This window comes from Mustela erminea, chromosome 15, assembly GCF_009829155.1.
Source record: "Mustela erminea isolate mMusErm1 chromosome 15, mMusErm1.Pri, whole genome shotgun sequence".
NCBI lineage: Eukaryota > Metazoa > Chordata > Mammalia > Carnivora > Mustelidae > Mustela > Mustela erminea.
In genome coordinates this window covers 28,448-54,229 of record NC_045628.1, presented here as the reverse complement: position 1 = coordinate 54,229, position 25,782 = coordinate 28,448, and the positions used below count along the sequence as shown (strand labels likewise).

Here is a 25,782-nt window from a genome sequence, read left to right as displayed (position 1 = left end):
CCCGTGCAGCCATCACTCTTTGGTACTCTAAGAGTCCGGCTCTTAGAGGGCAGGGACTACCCATTCATCCCTGCAACCCCTGCACATCCCTGGCACACGGTATATGCTCAGAAAGTACCTGCTCATTACCTCTAAAACATCCCATCATGAAGACTGGAGACCTGACCTTAAATTCACAGGATTTTAAAACTCAGAGAGACCTGAGCTACCATCTAGTTTTCAAATCACTGGGATTTGAGGCAGAAAGACTTCAGGGATCACCTACTTCAAAACTTCATTCATAGCTGAGGAAATGCAGACCTAGACATTAAGTAGAGTGATCAGGGTGAAGCAAATAATCAGCTTCTGACCGAGGACCAGATTATCTATGTTCTTTCTACTTTATCTTGACTAAACTAATGCACTGGAATCTATAAGACCTTGACAAGGCAGTATAATGGGCAAAATCAAGAAGATGAATCCACAGAAAACTGCACTCCACAGTCTACACGGGAAAGAATGTCCCAACGGATCCACTGTCTCCAGATCTGGGCAGGAAGGACACTTTGAGTTCATAACACTAAGCAACATGCAAAAGAAAGTAGCCAGGATGGCAGCCAGTCTTTAAAAACATGTCTTTTGTGAGTAAAGAAACTGATCAACTTCAAAATTGGAAGAATTGTGGATAATATGTAATGTGTCCTGGGAGCAACAAGTGGAAACTAGCAAGAAAACAGATTCTAGCTCAAGATAAAGTTTTACAAACTACTCAATCATGGACTAGAATGAGCTGCTTTGCCAGGTAGGAGCCCTCTGTAATTATAAGGCAATGGCCAGTACAGGACTGAAAGAATCCTCAAGGGACTCAAGTCCAAACTCTTCACTTTACAATTGAGAAAACTGATGCTGATGGAGAAAAGTGGGCCTGAGATCACAAGAGTTAGGTCAGAGGAAGCCACAGAAGATCCTGATTTCCTGATTCTGGATCTCTGCTGAAACATCATGAGGTCTTTCCCATGGACACGCTGTAACAATGAGTCCAGAATTCGGCTCCTGGGTAGAGGCTAGACACTGAGATTCCTCCCAGCTTTAAGATCCTACCATTCCCCACCCCCAACTAAATTTCAGAGCTCCTAAGCCTAAATATAAAAGTAAACTCTACACAGTCCAGACTAAGAACAGTTTCTCTGATCCTACCTTCTGCCTCTACAGACTATATGCTGTCCCTAAAAAAAGTTCTAAGTGGTTTGCCAGTCCATCACCACATCACACCTATCTCCTATTCAGTAGCTTCCTTAAAGTCTAACACCTGGTCTTCATTAAAAACTTTGATGCTCTAGCTTTTAAAAACAAAACTCAGTATGGATAGCATGTTTAAGGCTAACTGGGTTCGACTAGTATATACCCACTAGCATTGCTCTTTACCACTAAAACTTAATTAAAAATTAGTAAGCTTTATTTTTTAGTTTTAGGTTAAAGAAAATATTGAAAGGAAACGTCTGTACCTTTATTTACCTTCTTTCCTCCTCTGCACATGATTTTTCCCGTTATTAACATCCTGTATTAGTACATTTGTTACAACTGATGAAGAAATACTGATATATTACTATTCACTGCAGTGCAGAATTCAGTTAGGGGATCATTCTATCTGTTGCACAAGCCTATGGGTTTCCACAAATGCAGTGTCACATAGCCAGCATCACACAATGGAACTGAATAATTTCACAGCCAGAACAATTCCCTGTGATCCTCATAAACACAGGTCTTCTTATTGTCTCTGGTTTTGACCCCGTCCCTCTTTTAAGACTTGTGCTCCCTCTCTCACTGTGTGTCTCTCTGTCAAATAAATAAATAAAATCTTAAAAAAAAATTATGGTAAAATTCAAAGTTTACCATTCTAACAATTTTCCAATGCACAATTGAGTGGTATAGTACATCACAATGCTGTACAACTAACCCCATTACCCATTTCCGGAACTTCTCATCACCAGAAACAGAAATTCTGTACCCATTAAACAAGAACGCCCCATTCCCGTACTCCCACTGTCCCCTGGTAATCTCTATTCCGTTCTGTGCCAGTGAATGGCATCACACACTTGTCCTGTGTTCTGGCTTACTTCACGTCCAACGTCTATACCACAGCATGCATTAGAATTGTATTCCTTTTTTTTTTTTCCTTTTTTAATGATTTTATTTATTTGAGAGAGAGAGCACGAGAGGGGAGAAGGTCCTTCCCCGCTGCGGAGCTGGCAGCCCGATGCGAGACTCGATGCCCGGACTCTGGGATCACGACCTGAGCCGAAGGCAGTAGCCAACGGAGCCACCACCCAGGCGCCCGAATCCTTTTCCTTTTTAAGGATGAACCCCAGCCCACGGTGCACCAGTTTCCTTCCCGCCCATCCGTGGACGCGCATTCGGAGGGCTCCCTCCCTCGCTCTTCCGAACACAGCTGCCGCTCACACCGGCGTACAACGAACGCTCCGAGTCCCTGCTCTCAGCCCTCCGCAGTCGAAGCCCAGGGGCGGAGCCGCTGGATCCCACGAACTCTGCAGAAGTCGGAGGAAGCGCGACCCCCTTTCCTGCAGCGTTCTTCGCGGCCGCCAGCCCCGCGCCCCGCCAACACCTGCGGTCTGCGTCCGCTCGCAGCCCCCGTGGGCGCCGCGCCCCGCTCCGCCGTTACTTCCCGGGCTCCACGGCTGGGGCGCGCCCTGCGCGGTGCGCACGGGCCATCGGAGGCCTTCGGCGGAGAAGACCCGTCTGCAAGCCGGCCGCAGCTCTTCCCGTAACCCGGACGCCAGCCCCGGGCCGGCTCCGGGGGGTCGGGTCTCCTCCGGGCTGCCCGGCCCGTTTCTGAGCAGCAACAATGACAAAAGCGCGCGCCGACGCGGGGCAGCGGGAACCCCGTCCCGGACGGAGGCGGAACGAGCGCCTCCCTCGCGCAGCCAGCTCCGACCTCCCAGCGGCGCCCCGCACGGCGCTTCCCGCCTCCCGCCGACGACGCGCGGCTCGCCCCCCGCCCCGAGGCCCACCCCGCGGCGGACCCGGCGCAGGCCTGCTCCTCGGTGCGCGCCCGGGGCGGGCCTCCGCACACCCGGGCCTGCGGGACGCCCCGGCCCGCGCGACGCCCCGGCCCGCCCGCGCGCCCCGCTCCTCACCGGTGGGCCGCGGCGGCGTCCACACTCGGGAAGGACGGCGGGAGCCGCGCTCGCGGTCCCCGGCTGCTCCGCGAGGCCCGGCGGCACGGCGGCCTCCCCAATGGCTGCGCGGCGCAGGCGCAGGCGCGGGCGCGGGCAGCGGGCGCGCGGGCGTGCGCGCGGCCGCCGGACGGGCCGGCGGGGGCTGATGGGAAGCGGGTTTGCGTCCCGCGCCCTCCGGCGCGGCCCAATCCGGTTGCTGATCGCCGGGCGCCGCTTTGCCGGAAGGACGCCCGCGCGTCGAGCGGCCCGCCCCGCCTACGGAAGTGACGTGACCGGTTCCCCCCCCCCCCGCACGCGGAGGTACCTGGGCGCCGAGCGGGGCTGAGTCGCGGGTCGCAGGGCTCGCGGGGCTCGCAGGGCTCGCGTCCGGCCGCGCCGAGGGAAGCGCTCCCGACCCCGACGGCTCCGGGAACGAGCGGCGACGCAGCGGGGAGGCCGCCCCGCTCCGTCTTCAGGCTGGGCCGCTGGGCCCTTCGGGGCTCCGTGCGCGGAGCGGGTGGCGCCCGCTTGCCGGCGCCCGTGCGTGTGGGCCGCCGCTCGGGTCCCGCGTCGTCCCGCTGCGGCCGTGCGCCGCGGCCTGGCCTCGCTGTCCGTGAGCCGACGCAGTCCCGGGAAGGCCTCGGGGTGTTCGTTCTCCCCGCGGAGGCCGCCGCCGTCCTCGGAATGGAAAGGGCGGAAGGTGCCGCGGGGCCGAGGCCTGCGGGGACCGGAGCGCGGGTGCGGCTCGGCCCGCTGAGGCGATGCTGCGCGGGAAGCGGGGCTTCCCGGCCGGGGCGGGGGGAGCGTGTCCCGACGCCGGGGGCCCCGGGTCGTCCTCCGGCCGCGGGACTCGTCCGGGCGCCGGGCCGCACGCTTGCTGCTCCCGGGGTGCCGCGGCCGCCGGGGAGACGCGTCGTTCCGAAGGTCTGGGCGGCGGCGGCGGGAGCGGCCCTGGGACCTGGCCGCGGGCGGGCGTGAGCTCGGGGAGGCCGTTTCCCGTTGGAGGCCTCCGGTCTCGCTCCCCGAGGCCCGCGGGCGAGGGGCGGCTGCCTGGCTGTGCCCTCGGGGCTCCGTCCGGCGGAGCGGTCCCGGGATGCGTCGGGACGGGGGCTGCGCCGACTTGGAGGCGCGGGGAAGGCGGAGCGTGGGGCAGGCACCGGCGCTGCTCCTGGGTCGTCGTGGCCCGCGGCGCCGTCCGCGGAGCCCGGTGACCGTGCGGTGGCTCCGCGGACGGCCGGGCTGCGGGGAGCGCGCCCGAGCGCCACCGCCGGGAAGACCGCGGCTGGAGACCCCGTTTAAATCCCCGGAGGCCGCCAGGGTCGCTCAGTACTCCGCTGCTGCTGGGTTGCGATCGCAGGGCGAGGAGCCGGAACGCCCCCAACCCTTTCCTGGGGCCGGCGGGAGCAGGGGGCAGCCCCGGAGGCTGGACTGACGGAACGGAGGCGTCCGGGTCAGGGTTAGCGTCACGTATTGTGCGGCGACCGTCGCTGAGCAGGAACGGGGTGGAAACCGGCCTGGAACGGAGAAGGGGAGGGGCTGGGGTCTCCTGCGTTTCGCCGCGCGTCCTCGCACAGCTGAAGGGGATGCCTTTGGGGCGGGTACGGCCAGATACTTCGCAGTCGGTAGAGGAGCGAGGGAGAGGCCTGCCAGGGCCGGCGGGAGACTGAGCGCTCCAGACCGTGTTGGCTGTCGGGCTCCCCTGGAGCCTGCACGCAGGACTGACGGGAGGAATAAAAGTCTTGTCCTAAGGATGGCGTCCTGGGAGAATGTGGTGCCCCCTGGAACCCTGGGAACAGGACAGATTGGGGTCCACTCTGGAGTTGCTCCGTGATCTGCAGCATCCGGCTGGTGGGATGCGGGTCTTTCTTAGGAAGTTGGGGCATGGTTTCTGTGACTTAGTTCCGACGGCTGGAATTTCCAAGGTACCTGTACCTGTAAGGGTGGGTTCCCTGGGGTGGGCCCGTCCTGCTGTGTTGCTGAGAAGTGTGCCTCTCTCTGGTGATGGGACTGTGTACTACAAGCCTGTAGGTAAATGGTTACAGAGGCCAGCAGGCTGTTGTCCTGGACGAATGCCTTATGGTGAGATGTTAGGTCTTACGGATAGGTGTCCTCCTAAAATGCCCATAAACGTGCTTTTCCCGAGTGTAAGGGTAAATATACTTTTATTACTTCTCTTAGCCCTCCTTGTAGTTGGTACTCCAGTGAGGCTGTGTTACAACATGACCTGCATTGTATGGATTTGCATATTGAAAATGTTGGTGACACCCCCACACACTGTATACTGGTATCTAATTATTAGTAATAAAATTTTATTTATTTTCTTTTCTTTTCTCGTTCTTTATTGGAGTGAGCGAGAGAGAGAGAGCATGAGAGGGTCAGACTCCCCACGGAGCTGAGAGCACGATATGGGGTTGATCCTGGGAGTCCAGGATCATGACCTAAGCTGAAGGCAGTTGCTTAACCCACTGAGCCACCCAGGCACCCAGTAAAATTTTATTTTTGACAACAAAAGAAGTATCCTCCTGTGATTCTTAGTTTAAGGCGAGGTGTGGGGGGGGGAGGTGACCCTCTTTTGGTACAAGTAGTGATTAATGATAAAGGAAATTTTCCTTTTAAATGTTTGTGGGCCTTGTTCTTGGACTACCAGAGAAGCTACACTTACATTTACCAAGGTCGCAATGACCTAGTGGAACTTCAAAGCATGGGCTCTATTTCTACCCTGAGCACACATGGTACATCTGCTTCATCAGACAAACAAAACAACCAACCAAAAAGGAGCATTCTGAGCGCAAGATAAGAAAAAGAAACTTCCCTGGTTCCCATAAAATTAAAGTCACACAATCTGGCATATACTAAAAGCATAACGTAAAGGTAAAACTGTCTGGAATGTCCTTGGTCATGATGATCTGTAACTGTAAAAAACATAGGTAACCCCACACCAAATACCCCCGCCCCCCAGCACACTCTTCTTTGTGAAGATTGTATATGCTTGGCAGCTGTCCTAACTTGGGGTCAAATAAAACTTTTTCTTTCTTTTTAAAAGTTTTTAAAAGGGTTTCTTCATTTTTCATCAATACTACCATAGTCCTTCCTGAGAAACATTATCAGATTCTTTGGGAGCTAAACTTGGTCTTTGTTATTGTGGAAGAATAGAGTCCCTGAATTATCTGTTTCCTGTTTCATATTCCACGATTCCTGGTTTGGGTTCCACACCTCCATGAATCACACAGTGATCCTGGGTTTAGCATTGGCGCATCCCTCTCTGCAACAGGTGTGTTTGAGAGAAGAGGCAGCCTCTGTGCACCTGGCAGGTGAGCATCAGGACACTTTTGGTAGGGACTTAATGGGACCCTAATTCTGAACCTGCTTATGGCACCCAGAGGAAATAGATTTCAGATTTAGACTTTAGGAAGAAATTTTTTATCTGTGATGACAAACCGAAGAAAATTTGTAACCTCTAACCTTTACCCCAACCCTTAACCTGAATTCTGAACTCTGAACCCAAACCCCAATCTAAACCTCTAGCCATGAATTTTGAACTGCAAACCGAAACCCCTAATGCCAACCCTAAACCTGAACCCTGAAGCCCAAATCCAAACCCAAGCCCTGAACCTGGAACCCCTAACCCCTAGCAATGTTAACAAAAACCAAAATGTAGGAACTATGCAAATGTCCTTTATGTGGTGAATGTGTAAACAAAATGTTAAGATTTAGGGTTAAGATTTTGTGGTTTATGGGTTAGGGTCAGGGCCAGGCTGGAGATGAGAGTCAGGGGGAGGGTTAGCATAACTGGCTTTCTCCACCCTCTCCCCATCTCTCTGGCCCTCCTGGTTGGGCAGGACTCACCCAGGGTCACATGTGCATCAGATATTGAGTTGGAGCATGGGTCTTCAGCCCCTCACTCCTGGGTATTAACAGGAGAAGTGTGAGGTGTCTGCCTGGTCACTGACTGTTTCAGATCCAACTCAACTGCAGTCAAGAGTGTGGAAAGCCTTAGAGGTCATACAAGGTTCTTCTACCCTCTCACCTGGGAAGGATGCCACTGGCCCCACTCTGCCTGGGCAGCCCCAGGTTTCAACATGGCCCTGACCCACATGGGCACTCAGTAGACACATACGGGCTTACATATGACTGGCTACAGTGGCCTACCGCCCCCATGCACAGCCCTCTTGTGGGCTGGTGGTCCCCTCCCGGCGCCAGCTGGATCCTTTGTCCCAGCCAAGCAATAGCAGTAGGCAGTTAGGTCTCAAGACTGTCTTTGGCCTGTGACCATCCAGGCAGGATCTCTGGTCCTCCAGTTTAGGTCCTGATAACCCCATGATCATTCACTGAGCTGACTGTGCTCTTGACAGTTTAAAAGGTCCATGGGCATTGTAGACAGCTCCTAGGGATGTTTCCATTCCCAGTGTCTGTGTGGTTGAGACCAGCAGCTCCTCCTTCATAGCCTCCCAGCATTCCAAGAGAGTAATAACCCTCCAAACTTTGAATGTGGCCTGTGGCTACAACAGTCACACAGCACACTGGCCCTGCAGTCCTTTGGCCTCTGGTTATAATGGAAATATTTGATGTGCATGTTTGCTGGGAATTAAGGATATAGGAGAATCTGTGTCTCCCAGTGGGCAGTTTCTGGCTGAGGCTGCATGGTCTTGGACAGCCACATGCATGACCCTAGAAGGCCTGCCAAGTGTGGATTTCATGCTGTGGAACGATCTTGAGTCTTCCATGGCTTCACTGAGCAATAATTTCCTTACTATCCTCACATTTGGTCTCTACTCTGTAAAGGAGAGAGAAGAAACTGGAAAATGAGCCAGTGTGTTCTTTGGGGATGGGTGATTAATGTTGGCGGGACGGGGGTGGCGGGTGTGACTCCTGTGCTCCCTCCTCCCAGGGACATGAATGAGGTCTGTGTGCCTTCCAGTCTCTGAGATGCGGGGACCCAATGCCCAGGGAAGGAGCCTTGAGTTTCCCACCAACAGCAAACCTGCTTTTTCAGCAGTTGGAAGAGTGTCTTGCCATTGTGGGAGGACAGGAAGAGTACTGGATGGGCAGCTACAGCCCCTGACCCTAAATGCACCCCTTCCTTCCTTGGGCTTCAGATGCCACAGCTGTGGAGTCACCCACCAGTGATGTGGAATCTACTGCTTTTCTAGCCCAGCATCTGTTCTCATGTCCAAATGCAGCATCTCAGCTTCGCTTTGGAAGCCACCTCTTGCCTGCCTCCCATCCAAACAGTTCCAGAGGGCAGACCCCGCATTCCACTCACCTCAAAGATAGACATATGATCCAAGTCTACCCAACCTTGTGCTCTTTCCTCTGGAGGCTCTGATGGCTTCAAGGATGGAGTGTGACTCAAGCCAGGCCCAAAACACTTAAAGCCTGACTTTTCATGGAACCCAAGAGAGGGAAGCCCTTCCCAGTAGAATGGATGGTGAGTGGATATCAGCCTGGAGTTGTGGGAGGCCCCAGATGCCGTGAGAGAGACTGTGCCTGGGAATGGGGCCTCCCCAGAGCCCTTAGCAGGATGGAGGGCTGGAGGGGGTCCAGCTCACACTGAGACTGCGAGCCCCTGGGCCTGCCAGGTCCAAACCCACTCTTAACTTGTCTCTTGCAAGTATTAATGTATTTTTACCATTAAAAAATACTGATTTATTTTACTTTGGTAAGTGTGTCCAGTCCCTTGCCATTCAAAAAGTGCAGGCTTACGCATCAGGATTGACAATCTGAGACTCCCCATGCACTGTGCTCTCACTGGGCAGGCCACTGGGGGCAAGACAAGACAGTGGGGTCAGGCCTCAGGGGAACTCTGGAATGGTTCTGTCCCAGTTCCTTCTCTGTCCCAGGAGAGGAAAACCCCAGAACAGTGAGGAGAGAACCAGCAGGAGGGAGAGGCCCCTGGATGGTTAATTGGTCTGTTTGTTTTTTCCTTATTTCAGGGTCCATTTTGTTAATGTGCATTTTTATTAGGAAATTACCCATTTCTTCTAGGCTCCCTGTCCGATGCAATAAGATTCTCTTACTTGACCTTTAATTTCTACTCTCTTTCTATTTTCTTAACATGGACGAATCTTTTTTTAAAATTAACATATAATGTATTATTTGTTTCAGGGATGCAGGTCTGGGATTCATCAGCTCCACAATTCACAGCACCTGCCATAGCATGTACCTTCCCCATGTCCGTCACCCGGCCGTGCCATCACTCCCACCCTCTCTATTTTTCATCAGAATCGTCACAATTAATGAGCAAATATTGGTATGTTATTATTTACTAAAGTCCATACTTATCTCAGGTTCCTTCTGTTCTACATTTTCCAGCTTGTGGGAGGCCACGATAAGGCTTGAGACGAGGACCAAACCAGGCCCTGACTTGTGCGTCCTTTAAAGGCTGAATAGCCGAACAAAAGGCTAAGGTCGATAAAGTCGAGTAGCACTGAGAAAGGGTTTGTGCTCTGTGTTGGGTGCTCGCCCACGTGACTTCCCACACGTTTGCTAGTCAGCTAGAGACGGTTTGGCCGGGGTCAGACATTCTTGGCTGGTCCTTGCTGCCCTTGCACAGGCCATAAACTACACCGTTGTAAGACTGAGCTGTGCTTACATGAACTATGCCTTGAGTGGCCTTGAAGTCAGTACATCTGGCTCTAGAAGGTCTGCTATTGGTGCTTGGGAGATACATAATGGGAAAGCTTGAAGGATTTTCTGTGCGTGTTGCAAGCTCTTTCGTAATCAGTTAAGAATAGTTACCTTCTCGTAGTTGTTTCTGTTGGCCATACAGCGCCTTGCTGCCTTGAATGAACTCGGCGCTGTTGGACGTCCTTCTTGGTGCTCCTCCTGCCCCGTCTCTTTGTCTCTTCATTTCTTTTCACCGTCCTCTTACCCTCACGTTCCTGATCGATTTATCGTGCCGGCCACGACACCAGCTCCCAGGCAGGATCCCATGCAGGGCACCACTTGACATCACGTCTCTTTAGGCGTTTCTTGGCAGGGACAGTCCCTCAGACTTGTCTTGTTTCACTGACTTTGGCCATGTTGAGGAGGACTGATCAGGCAGTTTGTCCATATCATTGGGATTTACTTGTTTTTCTCATGGTTAGATGGGGTTGTAGGTTTTGAAGGAGCAGATCATAGAGGTGAAGTGCTCTGTCATCACTGTATAACAAGGGAACACTTGTCACTGTCTGTGTTAACATGGTCATCTGGCTGAGGTGGTGTTGGTCATGCTTCCCCACCATGAAATTACTCTCTCCCATGTGTGTATGGTGTGTCTTTGTGAGCAGGCAGACACTGTGTGGAGCTCACACACTTTAGGAGAGGGGAGTTAGCTTCTTCTCCTTCACAGGTCTTGACAGTGTCTACATCTATTATTTGGAATTCTGTTAGAAGAGGTCTATTCAAACCCAATTGTGAAAAAAAAATACTGTGAAACCTATTAATAAAAACATAGAACTGAATAATTTAAAAGATCACATTGGTTTTATTGAACAATTGGGCAGCTTCCCATCTAGCAAATAGGAAGGACCTCCATTGCCCTGCATGGAAGGAAAAGCTTTAAAAGCAGATGGGGTGATATCTCAACGTGGTTTTGATTTGACTCTCCCTGATGGCTAATGATGATGAACTATTTTTCATGTGTCTGTTAGCCATTTGTATGTCTTCTTTGGAGAAGTGTCTGTTCATGTCGTCTGCCCATTTTTTGACATGATTATCTGTTTTTGTTTTGTTTTGTTTCTGATTTTTTTTTTTTTTTTTTTGTGGCACAGCGTTGGGAATGCACTTCATGCTCATGACGTGGTCAAGGGAAAACAAGAACTTTTATTTAAAATAAATAATACACGGCATACAGGAGATGGACGGCGACGAGAACGGTGACTCCGTACAGGAGAGGAAGAACACAAGGGGAGGGGATGAAACATTCTGGGGGGATGTCGGGGTCAGGGGATGGAACTGACGGCATTATTCTGGGGAGATCTCCCCGCAGAGTTATGGGCTCTGGATGCGGGTCTGGGAGTCCCGCAGGAGAAGGTGTTGGGGCAGGGGTTGGGCTAGGGGCGGGGACAGGGTCAGCAGTAGTGGCCAGTGCAGGATCCAGAGCAGGAGCTGGGTCAGAGGCAGGAACAGGAGCACAGGCAAGGTCAGGGAAAGGAGCAGGAGCAAATGAGAGGGACTGGGTCTGGGGCGGGAACAGGGGCCTAGGCAGGGCCAGGGGAAGGGGCAGTGGTCCTGGCAGGGGCAGGGGAAGGGATGGTGGCAGTTGAAGGTGAAGTCGCAGGGGCTGGGTCTGGGGCAGGAACAGGGGCGCAGGCAGGGAAAGTGGAGGCCTTCCTGGCAGGGGCAGGGGCAGGGGCAAGACCAGGGGTAGGACCTGGGTCTGGGGCAGGTGCAGGGGAAGTGGCCCTGGCAGGGAAAGGAGAAAGGACAGGGGCCGGGGCAGGGGCAGACGCAGGGGCAGGGGCAGGGGAAGGGGCAGGAACTGGGGCAAGTGCATTGGTGATGACTGGTTCAGGATCAAGGGCAGGGGCTGGGTCTGGGGCGGGAACAGGGGCCTAGGCAGGGCCAGGGGAAGGGGCAGTGTTCCTGGCAGGGCCAGGGGAAGGGATGGCGGCAGTTGAAGGGGAAGACGCAGGGACAGGGCGTGGGTCTGGGGCAGGAACAGGGGCACAGGCAGGGAAAGTGGAGGCCTTCCTGGCAGGGGCAGGGTCAGGGGCAGGGTCAGGGTCAGGGTCAGGGTCAGGGTCAGGGGCAAGAACAGGGTTAGGACTTGGGTCTGGGGCAGGTGTAGGGGCAGGTGCAGGGGCAGGACCTGGGTCTGGGGCACGTGCCGGGGCAGGTGCAGGGGCTGTGGCCTTTTCAGGGAAAGGAGAAGGGTTAGGAGCAGGGGAAGGGGCACGGGCAGGAGCTGGGGCAAGTGCAGGGGTGATGGCCGGTGCAGGGTCAAGGGCAGGAGCTGGGTCTGGGGCAGGAACAGGGGCACAGGCAGGGGAAAGGGAGGCCGTCCTGGCAGGGGCATGGGAAGGGGCAAGGGAAAGGGCAGGAACAGGGTTAGGACCTGGGTCTGGGGCAGGTGCAGGGGCAGGTGCCCGGGCAGTGGCCCTGGCAGGGAAAGGAGAAGGGATAGGGGTGGGGGAAGGGGAAGGGGCAGGGGCAGGACCTGGGGCAAGGGCAGGGGTGATGGCCTGGGCGAGGTCAAGGGCTGGAGCTGGGTCTGGGGCAGGAACAGGGGCCCAGGGAGGGGTCGGGGAAGGGGTGGGCCCAAGGGAGGATCTGGGTCAAGGGCCAGAACAGGAGCACAGGCAGGGGCAGGGGAAGTGGGAGTCGCTCTGGCAGGGGCAGGGGCAGGGGCAGGGGCAGGGGCAGGGGCAGGCGCAGGGTCAGGGGGAGCGGCAGGAGCAGGGGTGGGGGCAGGAGCAGGAGCCAGCTCTCCCCGGACAGCATCAGCATCTCCGTGGGCAGGCGCCCGGGCACCTGTGGGCTCCCGGTCTCCCGCCGAAGTGACTCCAGACACCATGTGCCCCTCCGGAGTTGCTGAAGTTGGGAGTGGGTCTAGCTCCTTGGCTGGAGAAGCTGGGAGAGGAGAGAAGGTCACCCGCGGGCCTGCCTCTGCCTGTGGCTTTGCAGAGACAGAGCAGAGCCCAGGGCCTCCCGGAGAAGCCGCAGCCACGAAGGAACCCTCCCGGAGACGTCTCCCCGACTGCAGTCCACCCCCTGGGTGCTCCGAGCCAAGTCGTGGCTCCTGGCCCCACACCAGCCTGTGGGGGCTTCTCCCTGTGGGGCCCAGCAGCGACCCCTCCCCACACAGCCACAGGCACCCCACCCCAGCCTTCTCACCCTTGGACTTGGCCTCCGTGGGCACTGTGTCCAGGAGCACAATCCAGTGGAGTACCGCGGGCAGTGGTCTGGGAGGTAGCGAGGGCGTTCCCAGGACCGGGGACTCCGGGTTCGGGGAGGAGTGCGTGTCTTCCCTCCTCCTTCCTAGTTCGTCCGTGGCCTGCCAAGGCAGAGACGGGGAGTGTGCAAGAGGCGTCAGAGCCCTGCCCGGCTGTACCCACCGTGCTCCTGCCCAGTGCCCCTGCTTCTCCCAGATCCCACGCAGACCTGTGCGTGCACAGCCCCGCACCTGGGTCAGTGACCCGTCCCTGCAGGGTCTCAGGATCAGCCCTGGGCAGAAGGGTGCAGCCCCCACACTCCGTCCCACCTAGCCAGCCTTAACCTGGGGTGTGAACATGACCTGCCCACCAGGCATCTGACACCTCATCAGCCTGCTCCTGCTCGCGTCTCCACCCCCGATGAGCTCTCTTTACACACACACACACACACACACACACACACACACACACACACACACGGGCAGGAGACCTAGGCCTACACGGGTCAGTCAGAAGGTGTGGGGCTGTCTGACTCTGAGCCTCCCGGTGTCACCTTTTGATTCTTTTTGCCAAAGGGCCAGAGTCGTCGGGGAAGCCTGACACGACCTGCCCAGTGGGGGGACGTGTTTGGCGGGCGAGCTCTCCTCTGCCTGCATCCTCTGGGCTTCGGTAGGCAGCAGCAGAACATGGCGCTTCCTTCAGGATCTGCCCAGAAATGAGCTGGGCAGGGGGGTTTTCTCTGGAATGTGGGTACCTGGATACGTGGGTTCCAAGTCCGTTGGGCTCCGTCGTCAGGGAAGTGAGGTCACCACTGCCTGGGGGCTCCTTACCGGACTTCCTGCTCCCACCAGAGCTCCCTGAGGGCGCCCCTCCCCCAGCTGCTCAAGGCACCCCCTCCACCCCGTGCCCTGTCCATCCAGTGACCCCCACACAGCCTCCCCACAGCCCCTGGGAGGCCTGGGTGCAGCAGTTGTCCCCACTGGGAGGGCCCAGAGCTGAGTTCAGACCGGGCTCCTGTTCCTGCCCAGGACTGTGAGCCCGCACACACCCTGTGGCTGTCAGGGCCTCTCCAGTCTCCCCGTCTGCACACTGGGGGTGTCCTGGCTTCTCCTTCTAGGGATGCCATCAGGGGTAGGACCCCTGCATACGTTCCATCCCCGCTCTCCCAGGAGGCTGGTGCACACACTTGGCCGGGCACGGGTGAGCCAGGGGCTGGGCGGGGGCATGGAACACGGCCCAGAGGGGCCTGGATCTGCTCTGGATCCAGGCAAAGCCACCCTCCTCCTGCCTGTGTCCCATCCCCCGTGGCAAGGTTGCAGTGCATGGCTTCTGACCTTGGTGACACAGGCTTCCCGGGGCTCCCATTAGGTGGAGGTCCAAGGGCCTCGTCTGTGCCCATGTGCTGGCCAGCCCCCACAGGGGACCCCGGGCATTCCCGAATCCGTCCTCCCAGGGTGGATGGCCCGTGGGACTGAGAAGGGGACAAAATGTTTGGCTGCCATTTCCCAGCCGTTGGAGGAAAGTCTGGGACTTCTCCTGGTTCCCTCTCTCCTGGGTTCAGTGTCTGTCTCTGTCTTTGTCTTTGTCTCTGTGTCTGCGTCTGTCTCTGTTCGTGGGTGTCTCCCAGGAGCAGGATCTGTGGGCTCCAGGGCTGAGGGGAGAAACCTCCGAAGTCTCCCTTGTCCCTGTTTCCCTCTCCTGGGCTGGTGCTTGGTTCCTTGCTAAGTAAGGCCTTCTCACCCTGAGCAGAGCTCTGACTCTGGAACCTCTTCCCAATGGGGACCCTGAGGCTGCCACAAGGAAGGTCCTGACCTGGGTCCCCGGGCCAGGGGTCTAGTGCTCTGCCACATTCTGCAAGCCCACAAGGTCAGCCCCCCGAGCCCCCAGGCTGTCTTCTGCTCAGAAGGACCTCGAGGGAGTAGAAAGCATTTTCCCAAGACGGGGAGCACAGTGGGTCAGGGAGAGAGATTCAAGGCCAACAGGCTCTTCTACAAGCCTGTGGGAGACTAGGGACACCCTGTCTCTATGGCCCCACTGATAGAAGAGGAAGGGGAGGCCTTAGGTGTTGTAGCCCTGTCCACACTGGGGGGTACCTCTTCCTACTTCCAGTAGTCCAGGGTGGTGATGGACACCAGGCCTCAGACCCTGTCCCCACCCAGTGCCCTGGCAATCAGCCTGTCCTGTCTCCCCTTGGCCATCAGCCTGTCCTGTCTCCCCTCCCCATGCTTTGGATCTCGGTCCTTGCCAGGAGCCCTGATGCCCCCGACCCCATGGCCCAGCTGTCTCCAAACTGTTTCTTCTTTCTCCCTTGTTACCCACCATTTTCCCAGGGTGTCTCACCCTCTGACCCCTAGCTGGGCAGAGTGGTGTGTGTGTGTGTGTGTGTGCATGCGCGCGCTCAAACACATATGTCTCTAGCTGTCTGGGGATGCCCAAGATCATGTCCCCACATGGGATGGGGTGGGTAGCTCTCCCCAAGGATCTGAGGGGCTCTCACCCTCAAAGCAAACCTCATGGGAGGGTCAGGGATTGCCTAGGACTGGAGGGAAGCTCTGCTCCTTGGACTCTGTACCCGATTTTTGTCCTGGGCCAGTCGCTGCCTCTCTTGAGCCCCGGTTCCCAACTGTCCCTGAGGGTTGGACATGGAAATGCTTGAACCTGGCTGTTGCTCCAGGGGTAGGTGGAGGTGGAGGAAAGGTGCACCAGGCACACAGACCTCCATTCCGAGAGGGCCAGGTGTGCCCAGGAGACCTGCACACAGCACCTGTCCCCTGACCCAGCCTTGTGGTGGATGCGGACCCACCATGGCGCTGTCCCCGACTGGTCCCCCATGTTCCCTCATCACTGCCAGGTGCTCTGTGGCCCCGAAGTCTGCTGAGCACCGGAACCGTGCCTACCCTGGGAAGCAAGCCTCAGGGTGCAAGGCAAGGTCACATGGACATCTGGGGAGGCGAAAGTCACTGAATTCCCCCCACCCAGCTGGTCTGGAATTCAGACTCCATTACAGGGTCCAGCTAAATGCGGGGTTGAGCACGAGGACTTGGCGACATCAGTGGAGGCCTAGTCAGGGCAGGGTAAGATCAGTCCGCCCCTTCCAGTTCTCCTCTCCTCCTTCTGCTTGTCTTCCCGGCTGTGCCCTGGGACAGAGCTCTAGCCTGTCCCTGGATTCAGCCCCGGCTAGAGTCAGAGGGGTGGGAAGGAGGGCAGGCAGGAGGGGTCACCACCAGGATGCCCAAGTGTGAGGGTGTTGTTACCGTAATGAGGGACCCTGTGGACGCGCATGGATTTCAGCCCTTTTTAGACATGAGCCGTGGCCCCAGGACTCGGCCCCTGCCCCCTCTGTCACCTTCCATGAGGCCCGCATTTCCCCCAGCCCAGTCCTCGTCTGCAGCCAGACCTCCCTCCAGCCCCAGGAAACCTGCTGCTCCAGGAGGCTTTAAACTCATTACAAGTTGGAGCCGCGCCAGCCCTATGGGGCCTGATTTTAGGTCCTGGAGTCCCACAGTGAGGAGAGGTTATGTGGCACAGGAGCAGGGAGAGGGCTGAATGGACTGTCCCTGGGGGCCATGGCTCCCTGGTCTGCACAGACCCTGTTGTGTGCTGGCCCCTAGGGCACCCATACTCCAGCTCCCAGGCAGGCTCTGGGAGGGAAACCAGAGTGTGGCTTGTGCTAGCTCAGACTGTCACTCTGTCCTATAGCTACAGCCTGTCCTGCCAGTTGGACTCCCTCTCTTAGTTGGTCAGCAACACCCTCAGAGCCAAGAACAGCCCATCATCCAGCTCAGGGGCCAGTGTGTGGCTGGGCAGGCAGGGGAGAGCTCGCCCTGGGCTCAGGGAATCCCTGGGTGGGCTAATGGTGGCTCGGGAGGGCTGGCCTTCCAGCCCCTCTGCTGAGCAGCCCTGTGACTGGAGTCATTTGCTTCCCCTCTCTGGGCCTCACTCTCTGCCTCTGTGTAATGCAGTAATCCCGAATGATCAATCACTCCTGTGGCAGGAACATATGGGATGCTGGTGATTGACCTATTGTGGGCACAGAGTCTGGATTGCAGAGTGCTGCGGGGGATGGTGCACAGTGTTGCCAGTGAGCACCCCTCCTCCCAAAGCCATTCAGCCCTTCTACACAGCTGTCAAGCCCCTTGGAGACCACACTCCTGACACCAGGTCCCTATGTGTGGCTCTTCCTCATCAGTGGGACAGGGTGGGACCCTGGAACATGGGTCATCTCCTCACTCTGAGGGCAGGAGAGCAAGGAAGACTTTCCCTGGGGTTCCTCAAGGCCATGTAAGAGGGGAGGTGGCTGCTCCCAAGCAGTACATTGAAATTCTGCTTCTGTTAGAACCTGAGAACTGGGGTTTGGTTCTTTCACTTGCTAGGCTGACAAGACACTCACGCTCTCCATGCCTCCTTGAATGAAGAGCTCTCGCAGGGTCCTGGGCGTCCTGGACTTGGGAAGGGGGAGGGACCAGTCCTTTCTCTGGCTCCTGAAGAACATCTCAAAGACAGGATTGTTTCTAGTCATGGTCCTGGGCCAGAATGGGACACAGCCCCTTACGGCTCCTGACTCTGGGGCTGAGGGGGCCTTTCTCAGGTGCAGCAATGCCCACCGAAAGTGGGAGCTTCAGAAAGAACATATGCCTGGACCGGGTCCTGCCCCAGGGTGGTGGCTGCCTTCTCCAGCTCTGGAGAAAGAGGGATATCTTCTGCTTCTCTGGGCGTGGGGTCCTCTGACCCATGAGTAGGCACTGGAAGTTTTCTAGTCTGACTCTGGAAGTGCACCAGTGGGTCAATCACTATCCACACACGAACATGGACAACATGCTAAGGAAGTGCCAGGGTGATCCTGTGCCAATGGCCTGTGGTCAGCGGGGCTGGCAGCTTCAGTGCCCTCCAGCGGGCCCCTTTACCCTGGATGGGAATCCCTCTGAAGCCTCTGTCTTCAGCGCTCTCTTCCTGCCGGTTTCAGGACTAAGGGTGAGACTGTGGTGTGGCTTAGAAGCCTCCATACCTGCCTCCCTCCTTTTGCACGCATCACTGCTACCCAAGAAGTAGGGGCTGCTGCTCCCACACTGCCCCACACAAGGCTGATTTAAGGCACTCATTCCCTCCATGTCCAGTTGCGCTGGCTCTGTCACTTACACAGTGGGCACAGCTTCCTTACCAGGCCAGGAGTCCCAGCAGAGCTCTCCTTTCGTAGGATCAAGGTTCATATTCTTAGCCAGAGAAGGAAGCCCCATCTGTCCTCTGCTAGAGAAGGTGAATTCCTGGGTTAGGTGGACCTCAAGGTGCCTGAGGACAGGGAGTCTCCTGCAGTTCCCCTGGAGAGAAGGGTGATGGACACCCCTGTCTGGGAGAATGGTGAGCAGCACCTTTCCTAGGCCACAGGTGCACCCATCACCTGGCAGTGCTTATACTCCGACTCACCCCTGGAAGCTCTGGCACAGTTTTTCATAGATGTATTTTTTAAAAGATTAATTAATTTATTTGATAGACAGATCACAAGTAGGTAGAGGGGCAGGGCAGGTGGGGGAGAATTAGGCTCCCTGCTGAGCTGAAAGCCCGATATGGGGCTTGATCCCAGGACTCTGGGACCATGACCTGAGCTGAAGGCAGAGGCTTTAACCCACTGAGACACGCAGGTGCCCCTCATAGATGTATTTTCAACAGAGTTCAACACAGCGGTGGTGGAGATAGCAGCGGAGTAAACAACGCCAGTGCCTGTGGAGGTGGATGGTGGCTCAGTTAAGCCACGGAGTCTTGATTTTGGCTCAGGATGTAGGATCGAGCCCAGTGTAGGGTGTGTGTTCAGTGCAGTTTGGGCTCATGATTCTCTCTTCCTCCTCCTGCCTGTCCCACCACTCTCATGCCATACACTCTCTCTTTAAAATAAATGAGTAAAATATAAAAATGGAATCATACAGAATGTACTTTTAAAAAATTATAAAGAATTGAACATTGATTTTGCCATTTTAAGCATTTTCAGTATAAAGTCGGCAGTGTTAAGTGTGTTTACAGTGCTGTGAAACAGATCTTGAGAACATTTCATCTTACAATCTGAACTTCTGTTCACATTGTTATTTGTTTTTCATGTAGAAAGCACATTTATTTATTTATTATGCTCAGTTAGCCACATATAGTACATTAGATTTCAATGTAGTGTTCAATGATTCATTAGTTGTGTATAACACCCAGAGCTCATCACAACACGTGTCCTTCTTAATACCCATCACCGTGGTACCCCATTCCCCTCCCTTCTGTAAGCCTCAGTTTGGTTTCTAGAATCCAGAGTCTCTCATGTTTGTCTCCCTCTCTGATTTCTTCCCACTCAGTTTTCCCTCCCTTCCCCTATGGTCCTCCATGTTATTCCTTATGTTCCTCGTATGAGTAAAACTGTATGATAGTTGTCTTTCTCTGGTTGACTTACTTCACTCCAGTTCTGGACTTAATCCCCTCCAGTTCTACCCATGTTGATGCAAATGGTGGGTATTCATCCTTTCTGATGGCGGGGTGATATTCCATCGTATATATGGACCACATATTCTTTATCCGTTCGTCTGTTGAAGGGCATCTCGACTCCTTCCACAGTTTGGCTGTTGTGGACATCGCTGCTATGAACATTGGGGTGCACATGTCCCTTCTTTTCACTACATCTGTATGTTTCAGGTAAATACCCAGTAGTGCAATTGGTCAGTTGTAGGGTAGCTCTATTTTTAATGTCTGAGATACCTCCATACTGTTTTCCAAGGTCGCTGTACCAGCTGACACTCCCACCAGGAGTGTAAGAGGGTTCCCCTTTCTCCACAGTCTTGCCAACATTTGTTGTTTCCTGTCTTGTTAATTTTTGCCATTCTAACTGGTGTTAGAATGTGGTGGCACCTCATTGTGGTTTTGACTTGAATTTCCCTGATGGCTAGTGATGTGGAGCACTTTTTCATGTGTCTTTTGGCCATTTGTATGTCTTCTTTGGAGAAGTGTCTGTTCATGTCTTCTGTCCATTTCTTGACTTCATTATTTGTTTTTTTGGGTGTTGAGTTTGATAAGTTCTTTATAGATCTTGGATACGAGCCCTTTATCTGTAATGCCATTTGCAAATATCTTCTCCCATTCCATGGGTTGTCTCTTAGTTTTTTTGACTGTTTCCTTTGTTGTGCAGAAGCTTTTCATCTTGATGATGTCCCCAAAATTTATTTCTTTTTTTATTTCTCTTGACTTTAGAGACATGTCTTTTTCTTTTTAAGATTTTTATTTATTTATCAGACAAAGAAAGACACAGGGAGAGAGGGAACACAAGCAAGGGGAGTGGGAAAGGGAGAAGCAGGCCTCCTGCTGAACAGGGAATCTGATGTGGGGCTTGATCCCAGGAATCTGGGATCATGACCTGAGCTGAAGGCAGACGTTTAATGACTGAGCCACCCAGGTGCCCTTAGAGACGTGTCTTTAAAGAAGTTGCTGTGGCTGAGGTCAAAGAGGTTACTGCCTATGTTCTCCTCTAGGATTTTGATAGATTCCTGTCTCACATTGTGGTCTTTCATCCATTTTGAGTTTATCTTTGTGTATGGTGTAAAAGAATGGTCCAGTTTCATTCTTCTGCACGTGGATGTCCAATTTTCCCAACACCGTTTGTTTAAGAGACTGTTCTTTTTCCACTGGATATTCATTCCTGATTTGCCAAAGATGGGTTGACCATAGAGCTGAGGATCCATTTTTGGGTTCTCTAGTCTGTCCCATAGATTTATATGTCTGTTTTTGTGCCAATACCATGCTGTCTTGATGCTCACGGCTTTGTAATACAGCTTGAAGTCGGGCTTCATGATGTGATGATCCCAGATTTGGTTTTCTTTTTCAACCTTTCCCTTGTTATGTGGAGTCTTTTCTGGTTCCTGTTTGTTCCAGCTCTTTGAAAAATGCCAATGGTATTTTGCTAGGAATGACATTGAACGTGTAGATTGCCCTGGGCAGCATAGATATTTTAACAATGTTTATTCTTCCATCCCATGAACATGGAACATTTTTCCATCTCTTTGTGTCTTCCTCAATTACTTTCATAAGTGTTCTGTAGTTTCTAGAGTATATAGCCTTTACCTCTTTGGTTAGGTTTATTCTTAGGTATCTTACGGTTTTTGGCGCTGTTGTAAATGGAATCGATGCCCTAATTTCTCTTTCTACAGTTACATTGTTAGTGTATAGAAAAGCAACTGATTTCTGTGCATTGATTTTGTATTCTGCCACATGACTGAATGCTGTATGAGTTCTAGTAATATGGGGGTGGAGTCTTCTGGGTTTTCTACATATAGTGTCATGTCATCTGTGAAGAGAGAGGGTTTGACTTCTTTTGTCAGTTTGAATGCTTTCTATTTCTTGTTGTTTTATGATTGCTGATGCTAGAACTTCTAGTACTATGTTGAAAAATAATGGCAAGAATGGGGCATCTTTGTTGTGTTCCTGAGCTTAAGGGAAAAGCTCTCCGCTTTTCCCCATTGAGAATGACATGTGCCATGGACTTTTCATAGGTGTTTTTTATGAAATTGAGGAATGTTCCTCTATCCCTACACTCTGAAGAGTCTTAATTGGGAATATATATTCCATCACAAATGGGCTCATCCTAGAAGGGCGCTTTGAAGGTCTAAGAAGCACTATCCACTCCATGGGTGAGACCAGAAAATGAAGTTCTTCCCACTTGGAGCATTACTATTTGGGTCTTAAGATTGCCTTGGAAATGTGGGAAACCACTGCATTTCCTGAAGCCCAAGCCTCAGAAGGTCTGAGAACAGCTGACCTTGTCAGGAGCCAGGCACAACTCCTCAGGAAGTGTTGGCGCAGGAAGGGAAGTGGCAAGGCTAGAGGAATCCGGGTAAGGGGCCCTGTTTGTGGGGGCCCCGCCCCAAACTCCACCAATGCCTGTGCAGCCCAGCCAGCTGCAGCCAGCTGTACAGGTGGGAAGGGCCTCCAGGACCACCTGCAGTTACAGGGAGGCACCGGTATAAGTTCTGGTGCTTGGATGCAGGCAGGTGTAGCCACCAATGGGCTTGGGGCACCACCCTCCCTGACCAGTCACCGTGTGGGGGTGGAGCTACCTCTCTGTGGGTGGGCCCCCAGATGCCCCTGGATACAGCAGTGAGGCAGGAGAAAGCGAGATTGCCTGTGGGGGTTCCCTGGTGGGTGAGAACACGCTGGGGGCTGGGGTGGGCACCCGGGTGGTAGGTTGAGCTCCACGTGGGAAGTGGGGGTACTGGAAGGGGGCATGGAATGAGCTAATCCTGGGAACTCAGATGAGTTCTCCTTTTTCCCTTGAAAGTCCCTTCAGCCCTATATCCGTTAATTAGCCATACCCCCCAGATCCTTGAACTCTAGGACGCCCACTCACCCCTGGTTTTGTGGGATAGTTGTGGACATTTCAGGTTTCCCAGTGTTCCCCTGGAAGACTGCATGTCAGGATGGCACACAGTCCCCACGTCAGTGGGTTGCACCCCGGTCCCTGACACAGTGCAGGTAATGGACCTTGAGCAGCACCTCCACCTCAGCAGGATCTCCCTGTTCAGGCACAAGTGTGGCAGCACCAAGCCTCAGAGCCATCCCCCAACTTCAGCATTGTGTCCTGTGTCCCTTGGAGATGGTGGTAATGCCTTTAAGGATCATGCAGGTGGGTCCTCCAGGTTCCTGTCTCCCGCCCCAGGCACCGGTGTAGTGGAAACAGCCCCAGAGGCCTGTTCCCCCAGGCACAGGTGTGGTGGCAACAAACTTCAGAGTAGTCCCCCAACTTTAGCACTGTGCCTCATGCCCTGCGGTTGGTGGTCATAGCCGGTCAGGATCCTGCAGGAGTGTCCACAGTTGGGGGCCTGGAAGCTGGATTAAAAATATATATGTATTAGACTGGTGACTAGAACAGGGTCACCCATTTAATTTTGGGAGTATCTTGGTCTCTTAGAAGAAACTACCTCCCCAAATTTTAAAGAATGAAGAACATATTTAAGGGTAAACACAATGAAGGGTTGGAACATGCCCATAAAGGTGAAAAAATTTTTTTTTAATTTCTAAAAAAGGAGTTGATATAGTAAGTTGGTTGGGAGAATAAAGAAAAAGAAAGTGGAGAGAATTTGCTTGGGCTGGAGACTAGAACAGGCCTGGAGCTAGATTTAGGGTATATTTTGATCTATTAGAAGAAGTTGTACCCCAAATTTTTTTAGAAGAAAAAATCCTATGTGAAAAAAAAAATAAAGTTAGATACAATGAAGGATAAAATATGACTATAATAACAAAGGTTCAAAAAGATTATGATTGGGGCGCCTGGGTGACTCAGTGGGTTAAAGCCTCTGCCTTTGGCTCAGGTCATGATCCCAGGGTCCTGGGATCGAGTCCTGCATTGGGCTCTCTGCTTGGCAGGGAACCTGCTTCCTCCTCTTTTTCTCTGCCTACTTGTGATCTCTGTCAAATAAATAAATAAAATCTTTAAAAAAAAGATTATGATTATCTTTTTTTAATGAAAGGTATTGTTAAGATAAACTAGTTAAAAAACGTTAAAAGAGGAAAGGGTAAAAGTTAAAAAAATAGCAGAAGAAAAAAAAATTAAAAATATTAATTAACTGCAAGACTAAAGAATCATGGGGAGAAAGCCATGAATTCTGTGCTTTGCTTTCTCCTCCTCTGGAATTCTGCTGTTCTCCTTGGTAAGGGAACTTGGTCTTGGCTGGATTTCTTGTTGATCTTCTGGGGTGGGGGGCTGTTGCAGTGATTCTCAAGTGTCTTTGCCCGAGGCAGAATTGCACCGCCCTTAGCCAGGGCCAGGCTAAGTCTTTCACTCGGGTTCGCTTTCAGGAGCTTTTGTTCCCTGAACGCTTTCCGTAGAGTTCCAGAGGACGGGGACGAAGATGGCGGCCTCCCGGTCTCCAGCCTGGAGGAGCCGAGAGCCCGGGGCCCCACTCCTCAGTGCGCCCCCAGAGAAAAGCGCTCAATCACTCCCGTCTCCCTGGTCTCCAGCCATGCTCCGAGCTCACCCAGCCTGCGACCGGTCCAAGGTAACCCCGAGTTGAGAGCTCACTGTCGGCTCTGTCTCTGTAGCCGGCTTCCCCGCTCTAATACCTGCGAGCTCTGTGACGCTCAGACATCCCGATCCTTCTGTGACCCCGCGGGACCTGGGGCCATGCTGACCCCGCGTGGGCTTCACCCCGGTTAAGCCTCTGGAGCGATGTCCCTCAGTGGAGCGGACTTTTAAAAGTCCCGATTTTGTGCTCCCTTGTTCCGCCGCTTGCCGGGAGCCGGCCCCTCCCACCGCGGTCTATCTTCCTGTGCTTTGGATTCGCTTCTCCGCAGGTCCTTCCTTTCAGAAAGTGGTCGATTTTCTGTTTCCAGAATTGTTGCTTTTCTTCTCTTTGATCTCCTGTTGGGTTTGTAGGTGTTCGCAATGGTTTGACAAGGTATCCAGCTGGTCTCCTGCTACCTGATGTCGTCTCAGCCTGTTACTTCTCCGCCATCTTGCGCGCGTGTGTGTTTTTTAAAAGATTTTATTTGACCCAGAGGGAGAGACATCACAAGCAGGCAGAGCAGTAGGCAGAGAGAGGGGAAGCAGGTTCCCTGCTGAGCAGAGAGCCTGATGCGGGGCTCGATCCCAGGATGCTGAGATATGACCTAAGCTGAAGGCAGAGGCTTAACCCACTGGGACACCCAGGTGCCCCCACATGTAGTGTTTTATTCTATCCTTTTCCTTACTTCTCTGAAGGGAAAAGGAAGTGGTGACTGGAGCCTGGTTTCTGATTTGAAGAAATGGGAGATAAGAGATTTGACAGAGCAGTGTTCATGCTGACACGGTCCTCAGTGCACAGTGAACAAAGGTTTGAAGCTTGGACTTGGAAGTGGTGATGTACAGGGAGGATGTTGTCCAAGTTTTCAGCACGCAGAGTCACTTGGCTGGTCTTTCTACTCGGACCAGTTCCTGCCTTTATAAGGGCAGCTTGAAAGTGGCTTGAAACCCTAGGGCACTTGAGGAATGATCGGATGGGACACCTGGGTGGGCCAATGTAGACAAACCCAGGGAATTCCAGAGCTAATGATGAATACATTCCTGAGGCTGGAGTTTGCTTCTTCGTGAGTAGCATTGAGCCGGGGTGAAACGCAGTCTCTGGATCTTATGACTCATCATGTGAGCAGGTCTGAGCCTGGAAGCATTGTCAGATCAGATATCTGGGAGATTGTGAGGCCATGGTGGTGGACCATCACTGTTGAGGGCAGGCCAACCTGCTCCAGGGACAGGGCTCTGCTTCCTGGCCAGCCCTACTGCTGCAGATGTACCACGAAAGCTACTTTCTCTTTGGTTCTCATGCCCTCGGCTCAGCAGGGTGGTTGGTGGGAAGTAGTCCTCAGGTAACCTTATTGATCCTGCCTGGGTACCCCTTGCTTTCTTGGACGAGGTGCAGCAGGTGTCCTCTGCCTGGTGTCTATGAATTCAACCAGCAGAAGAACTTCTTCCAAAGCCACACCCCTGAGAAATCCTCCACTTTCCTGTGCTATGTGGAAGAGGCCAGTTTTCATTTGGAACTGAAATCTCAGCTCCCGTTATTAGGTTCTAAGGCCACACAGCACACCAGACTCCAGGAAACTCTAGTTCCGCTTGGGGCCTGATGTGCAAGACTGAGGCCAAACCTGGGCAGCCTGCTGCTGCTGCTGCTGCAGGGTCCTTCCTGAAAACTGTGCACCAAAGTCTGGTTTGTGACGACATCCCAGGAAAGAGGGATAGGTGCAGCGTTCTGCCTGACCACAGGGGGGCGCCGGACGTCCGTCAC

General features: G+C 53.8%; 1 protein-coding gene across 1 annotated transcript; it reads right to left on the bottom strand.

Annotated features, from left to right (window-relative positions):
• Positions 1-1,517: 1,517 nt before the first annotated feature.
• LOC116574567 (translation initiation factor IF-2-like) lies at positions 1,518-9,920 on the bottom strand. Its single transcript, XM_032315366.1, has 5 exons — positions 9,894-9,920; positions 8,905-8,915; positions 4,589-4,669; positions 3,135-4,394; positions 1,518-1,560 (listed from the first exon to the last, which is right to left on the bottom strand). The coding sequence occupies exons 1-5, from the start codon at positions 9,918-9,920 to the stop codon at positions 1,530-1,532; spliced, it is 1,410 nt and encodes a 469-aa protein (XP_032171257.1). The 3' UTR covers positions 1,518-1,529.
• Positions 9,921-25,782: the final 15,862 nt, after the last annotated feature.

Bases quoted from the DNA above. Each gene is read 5' to 3' on its own strand.
- LOC116574567 (XM_032315366.1), bottom strand. From the start codon at position 9,920: ATGGCCAACAGAAACAACTACGAGAAG. The intron at 4,395-4,588 runs GTCAGTCCAGCC...CGCTCCCCGCAG, and splicing joins GACCCGGACGCCTCCGTTCC to CCCGGCCGTCCGCGGAGCCA. The intron at 1,561-3,134 runs GTGAGGAGCGGG...TTTCTTCATCAG, and splicing joins GACGCCGCCGCGGCCCACCG to TTGTAACAAATGTACTAATA.